Source organism: Paramormyrops kingsleyae, chromosome 7, assembly GCF_048594095.1.
Source record: "Paramormyrops kingsleyae isolate MSU_618 chromosome 7, PKINGS_0.4, whole genome shotgun sequence".
NCBI classification, from domain to species: domain Eukaryota; kingdom Metazoa; phylum Chordata; class Actinopteri; order Osteoglossiformes; family Mormyridae; genus Paramormyrops; species Paramormyrops kingsleyae.
The window spans coordinates 26,367,073-26,374,566 of NC_132803.1; the positions used below are offsets into that span (position 1 = coordinate 26,367,073).

Here is a 7,494-nt window from a genome sequence, read left to right on the forward strand (position 1 = left end):
GAAAGTACACTCTGCTGGGTACTTGTGGTTTATTTTTCTCCCGTTTATATTTGGAACTATGAAGAGAATGGCTATCTATGGGACTACAACCGAAATATTATATCTTTGCAGAAACAAATTTAAACTGAAATTCCTACTTCCTCATACTGTCTCATGATAAAATATTACAAAAAGGTGATTCATATACAAACTACTTTGGTATACATGCACATATCAGAGCATTACTTTAAATGGAAAAAAATACACAGATGATCCCCTGTATGCACCCATCATATGCTGAAAATATTGTATGTCAAATAGGATATGATAAGTAATTACAGTCACCGAATAAGTAAATATTTGCTTTAACACAGGAAAAAAAAACAACATACAAGCTGTTGTTAAACACTGCATAAGATGTTTATGCTCAGGATAACTACAGAGACTGGACGCATCAGTAGAAAGTACCGTACAGCATATCGCTAGACCAGGGACAGATAATTCAAAGCTTTATCACTATTGAATGTGCATCGTTAGCACCAAGTCGAAATATCTTAAGTTGAACCATCATAAATCAAGGAGCATCTGTATTATTGTGCAGGCCCTGCACACTGAGCCAGTAAGTCGTAGTCTAAAGAATGGCTGTTATTCAGCTGATCCTTCAAGCTCTCCCCAAACTTTTCTCAAGCATTATATTCAATTTAGAGATCATTAAAAACTTACAAAATAGCATGCTTTGAAGATTTCACAATAAAAACAAAACAACAATCAATGTCCTGAGTTACACAGAAAATAGGGGTGTAACAGTACACAAAATTCATGGTTTGGTATAAACCTGGGTTATGGGTTATGGGTTCATGGTTCGGTGCAGTTTCAGTACAGCGGGCAAAACAGAATTTATTTTCAAATTGTTTATCATTAAAACTGCAAACAAACAAGTAAGAAGAGTTGTAAACCAAAGGCAAAGTGGCTGTCAATGTGTCTGAATAACAAAACCTAAGTGACACTTATTTGCTAAAATTAATGTAAATTAAAAAAAATAAAAAATATAACATTATCATAATGAACAAAATCCTGTCTACATCCCATGTTCTCTACTACTGAGTATGGCAGTATATCCAAGGCAAGAAACACTCCTATAGTCACAATTAATTTAAGAATTAAAAAAAAAAAAGTTATACTTTTCAACTTCTGTGATACTAGCATGCAAAGCACTTAAAATATATAACAGAATTTATGATATGAATAAATGAACCTTTTCTGGCTATGTGAAAGTCATAGACAAATTCGGATTCTTTCCAAACACATGGAATAACTGTTTTGATTGATATAATCACCAAGGTGCAATTCTTTTGATACCAGGGCAGAAGGTCAGTCAAATGAATATAGTTATTTACTACATAAAAACATACGCCACACTGCACTGGCTTTAATTTACAGCTGCGATGTTTGTTAACCAAGACCCATAAATACCATCCCCACATTCCCATCAAATGCAATCACTGCAATCATGAAAGTTCCATGCAAAGAGGGGGAAAAGCAAATCAGACACCATCTGAAATTCTTCAAATGCATCAGTTTCAAAAGTCTGCTGACCTCACAGGTATCATTCTCATATTTATGCCACCACTATGGTTACTTTTTTCCCCTTCTTTGGTCAGAAGATCTATCCTGAACGACTGTCCAAGTATTAAGGATGCTGCAACTTTAGACTACTATATGTATACATGTTCCAATACAGCAGCTTTTATAAATAAATATAATATTTCCCCATGTTGACACTACACAACTGTATCCACAAAAGCCCTATTGGTTAATATGCGGTTGGGGGAACTGATGTGTCAGAACTGCCCATAGAGCTTGATTATGGGCCCAACAGACTGGCATCCCTTCCACGGTGCTTCCTGTTTTATACCATTTGCTTCATGGGACAAACTCGGGGTCACCGTGACCCCATACTGTAAGAACACTGTGGGTAATTGATGGATGTAATTCCTTCATGTATTGCATGCATAACTGAGTTTAAAGAAATTTTTTAGAGATTAAAAGGTAAATGCAAATTCAAAGTGTCTAAAACTAAAATTAATTCCATGCATCCCAAGTACACATTTACAGGTAGTACAAAAACACAGCATTTTCATACTAACTAAATGTATAGTTTCAGACAATACTCGGTGAAAAACTCACCAACATCTAGACAAATGTAACATTTCACAAGATTAAGAATTAATGGTAAATTCAAGCTCTAAAGTAAATATCATCACAGATAAATCTGTTCAAAAGATAACACAACAAAAACAATCAGGGAGACAAAACGGCTACAAAGTTAATGAATATCAGGTGTCTAATAACATGAAACAGAATTGTTTCCTAGTAATGTGAGAGTATTAACCCCTGCAAGGTGCCAGTTCTCAACTAAAGGAATTACTACAAAAAATGTGTAATGAACATTTGATTATTATCAAATGATCAGTGATTATTATCTGGTCAAAACAGATCCTGTTTAATTTCCTCTTTCCCCTAAGGCAATTAGTAAACGTTCTTGAATCATACTGTGTAATCATACTTTATGATCTTTGGTCTTGTCATTGCATGCAACCATGTAAATTTTAAATAGTATATTGATTTGTATATCAATGTGCTTTTGTTGTACATTTTGTCCATCACATATATTTAAGTGCATAACTTCAAAAAGTGAAAGCAAAGACTTAAGGTATTGTAATCCTATACTTACCCATTTAATCATTCAAGTATATCTGGTGGAGTTTAATATTACTTAAGTATTCTGTCAATGCTACAACTTGTGTGTCATGTGTGAAAAAAATCACTTCAAATCATATTTTAAATCATATTACTACAATGTACCTAAAATGCATATTATTTTACAACACAGACAATCAACAGATCAGATAATTCTATGTAATTCAAAATAATATACCAACAAACCGAAAGGCTTTATAAAATGTGTGGAATATCAAATAAAAAAGACATGTAAATGCTTATGCAAGTTAATACATATTTTCTCCAATTCAGGAAGGCCTGGCACTAAAAAAAACTTAACTATGACTACAGGGTAACTATGAACGAGGTGTTTGTTAACCTAGCATAATTTTATATTCATGTTTGGCTCAAAAAAATCCCAAACTCATTTGTATAACAATTCCATCACAAGTTTTCATCTACAATTCATAACAATTTAGTCAGGTGTTAACCAAAAATGCAACGAATGACGTCATATTAATATAAAACACATAGCATTTCATGATTAATAATAATATCCATTGTTTTCATTAGAAATGCTCAAAATTGACGTCTCCTTATTCATTTATAGAGTTTTTATGTAGGTAGTGAACTGGAAGACTATTCACCGAAGTACATCCCTTGGCCAAACAGCTGTTCGGAGTTTAACCAGCTAGTTTCCAGTAAACTCTACCCAACTAGTACCATTAAACCTTTTCGACAGCCACGGCTAACACTGACTAATGTCGCTTTGCTGTAAAACATATACAACGGTAACATACTTAACGTCGCCTGTTAAAAGGACACTTCACCATTACAAATTACCACTTAGCTCCGCGCTAGCTATCGGCTAGCCGACTACAGTACTTACCTTGGTCGAGCAGCCATAGTACGCTTTATAAGACCAGTTTAAAGTTGCTTGCCATTGATTTCTAAACAGTCATGACTGGACGACTCCTCCTGTTTTCACATAGTTCCCAACGCGAAGTGAATGTCATCAAATCGTTAATGTCCAAACTCGGACATTCAACGTCGACCTCCCATCAGGTATCAGTACTTATTGCAGGTTTTCCGTCTAGCCCGTAAGCAGAGAGGGAAGCTCCAACCGGGCGATACGACTCATCCGCAGGACCCATACTGACCAATCAAACTTTATACAAGTAAGAAAACTAAGCTTAACCTGCAAATCAACAGCAAATAAAATAAACCTTTCTTTTTCATGTATATTATTAAGATGTTATATAGTCGGGTGATTTTTTTAAAGTACATTTTGAAACGGTTTGGTAAAATGACACCCCTGAGGGTAACAATGGTACAGTCAAGCCCTGTAGCTTTATTGACGTGTTTGTCCCAGCAAGCGTTTTGCTTGCTTGGCGTCGGAGTGGAGTGTATCGTTTTGCTTGATCATAGTGGAAGTTTTTTTTCTAACTCGGAAACGACACGACAGTTTTTAGCAACCAACAGATACCTGTCAATACATGAAATACTTTTATATGTATGTATGTATTATGCATATAATCTCAGATATTATAGTCAAGATTTTTCAAAGGAAGCTTATTTCGTTTTCCCACCACTTCTACTGAGGGTTACAATGAAAACTTGTGCATTGTTGATTTGGTTGACTGTTTAAATTATTAACTTTGCATTATATGGCAACATCTATTAGTCTCAGATATAAGTAGGCCACAGTTTTTCCAGAAATATTACATAAAATCAGCCAGAGATGAGTAGAGGAACAATCAAGGCAGAAGTACGGTTTAGTCGAAATATATATCTTACTGTTGTCCAGGCCAGAAATAACAAAAACTTTTTTATATAAGTTTTCAAAATAAAATGTGTGCTATAATTTATCCTTTGGGCAAGACTTTCTATCAATGCGTTGTGGTCATTTTGCGCATGCGTGGATCTACCTTTGACGCTGATTGTAGAGAGCATATACCTCATTACAAGCAGCTTGAAAAATTAACCTATTTCACTGCTTCCTTAAAACAAGATACATTTAATGCAATATTACCAATTACCAATCCCTGTATACGATAAATGGGTTAAATCTCCTGAACATGTTTTTTTTCCCCCAGAATGCCTTTATTGTTGTTGTATTGAGGACAAGTACTAAATTTCAGTCTTCGTATATCCTATCTTGCTGTTCTATGAGAAACATTTAGGCTTGAAAAGAAGTGTTGGTATTCCAAAATGTAAAAAAGTTGTAATTCTATTCTGCAAGCGTACACTGTGGATGCAATGCCTGTCCATCACAGCGCACACGCTCCCCCTACAGGCAACTTAAAGATGCCAGTTAGTCTAAACGTATATTGTTGGACTGCAGGAGGAAATCCGTGGGGTAAGGGGAGAAATTGGGCAAGCTGCACACGATGTAGGGTGTGAATTCAAACCCCCAGCCCCGGAGGAGTAAGGCAACTGTACCACCCACTGATCCATTGTGCCACCTAAAAAATGCCATTCATAAAACATTCTGAAATGATGTCCAGCTACCCTACGGAAAAGCACATAAACAGACTTCTTCTCAGCATGTCTGATGAAAAATATGTTGCACCACCCTGCAAGAGCAAGTATGGGGAAAGGATACAATCTGCTGGTGATTCAGCAAATGAACGTTAGACATTGACCACTATTTCTGACACAGCGAAATAGAAAGCAGACTTCTGGATTCTTCTAAATCCCCTACTGTCCATTTTACTTAGCCTGATTCATTACTGCCACCTTCCAGAGTATACTCAACCATGCAAAACAGCTGTGGCCTCAAATAGAAACTGTAACTTTACTGCCAAAGAAGAGAGTCGGGGGAAGCTTTTCTCCTTTATCTACCTGAAATATGATCCTTGTTTTATATCCTCGTATTGGCACCACATTTGCTTCTACATGGAAGATCTGTCATTGCCACCAAGACCTTTATTTGTTTCCAGTTATTATTGGAATGGCCATTGCCAAGCCTCATACTCATTCGTTTAAAGAATGATTCATTTAATCCTGCTGTACTCTTTGTTCTTTTATGAAACCTGCCTTAAATCTCTGTGGATTCCCTGTTCCTGCAACTCCAGTACATGCCCCAGTGCAACTAATTTCTCCCGTCACTGTCTTTGGTGTCTATTTTGGGCTTACATCTCTGTGGCCCCTTGGCACGGTTTTCATGTCACCCCACAAAAAATGTTTGTTCCCTTGCCTCTGAATGACAGGTTGGCCAAACTTTACACGTATAAAATCTATATATCTAGCTATAGAGATATTTTGCATAACTATTTAGTCCATGTGCATTTAGCAAATGATCCGCATTTACACACATATATTGAATAGTACAGTGGTACCATTACACAGGACATGTGATGCATCAAAGTTATAAATTCAAGAGAATATATTATTTATAATGATGATATTGCTCTAGTGTTTAGGAAAAGGGAGTGTGTTGTTGTTGCTGGAGTGACAAGGGACTAGGCATTTTGTCCAAGGTTTAAATGTTTTACACATTGTCGTGCAGCTGAACATTACATTATTTGAATCTACTATTTGTTTTAAATTATAATCTGTTAACTCAAGTGAGTATTTACAGGTGACAAAGTCATTATATTTTGGAGTATTATCACCCCATGGATGTAAATAAAGTTAACCCTGCATAGGTAAATTTTGTATATATAAGTTTATTAGGCTTATTGTTAGATTTGTTACACTTATCAAGCAATCAGTGACAAATTTAGAGAATTTAAAAGCAAAACTACTTTGTAGAAAAATGTCTTCTTCATTTACACTGATATATTTGGTAAATATTAGTAATTAAGTATCCCAGTGTCTTACTACCTGTATTTTAAAAATATTAATAATTTTATATGTTCAGGTGCTTCATCCTTGCTCAATTTAGCTTTCTTTGATCTATTATTAAGTCATTTAAAATATTTAATGTATAGCACCATCTTGTGGTCGATACAAAACTGCAGCAATTAGAAATCGCTTCATGATGAGAAAAAATAAGGTGTCACTTGCCTTGTGTTTCCAAGGAAAGGAAGAGAAATAAAATAATTAAAAAAAAAACATCAAAAAGAATAATCTAAAATTTGAATGATATGTATACAAAATAATAATGAAAAAAAATATTCGTGTATGCCAGGATGGCATGATGTTGTGTCATTGTATTAAAACAGGCGTAGACTGCATGCATGGTGGAGCAGTAAGTGTCATTCTTAACTCCAAGGTTTGGGGTTATAATCCTGTCTATGCTCGGTGAGGGTCGTGTATTAAAGGTCTTGTATATGATCACATGATCGTATTTGCTCTGCAATGGATCGGCCTCCTATCCAGTCCAATGCAGGGCAAACACCAGCCCTGTGCCCTATGCTGCAGTGCCCCCCAATCCCACCCCCGCGACCGAGGATAAGTGGGTCGTACGAGTATGTGTCAAGTGGTTGTAGGCTACGTGTCAACTGAAGGGAGAAGTCTGACATTAAAGGCAGTTTTACAGCATCTAGCGCAATGATATTCTGTATTTTGTGACTTGGAAGGGTGCTACTTTAATTTGACGCTTAGAGATACTTTAATATTTCATTGATCGGATTATCACCACATCACGTGAACCAAAATTGAGAGTAAACATGTCAACGCAACCTACAGAATAGTTTTGTCCTTTAACAGAAGAGTTATCTTCTTACTTAAGAACCAATCCAACCCCTGCCACGCATTATCCTAAGCTACTCATGGATTATTATTTTGATTAAGTGATCACATGCTTGGAAGGACAGAGCAGAGCAGGCAGAGACCTGGACAGCTACT

General features: G+C 35.9%; 1 protein-coding gene across 3 annotated transcripts in view; it reads right to left on the reverse strand.

The window, feature by feature from the left end:
* Window positions 1-3,796, reverse strand: part of aff1 (AF4/FMR2 family, member 1) — a 39,362-nt gene extending 35,566 nt beyond the window's left edge. For 2 of the 3 annotated variants that reach the window (XM_023828696.2, XM_023828698.2), the window contains exon 1: window positions 3,590-3,795. In XM_023828696.2, the coding sequence (XP_023684464.2) occupies window positions 3,590-3,606 (17 nt within the window). In that variant the 5' untranslated portion in view covers window positions 3,607-3,795. Of the gene's footprint in view, window positions 1-3,589 lie in introns of all 3 variants that reach the window. The other variant, XM_023828695.2, reaches the window with a different exon arrangement.
* Between the last annotated feature and the right edge of the window lie 3,698 nt (window positions 3,797-7,494).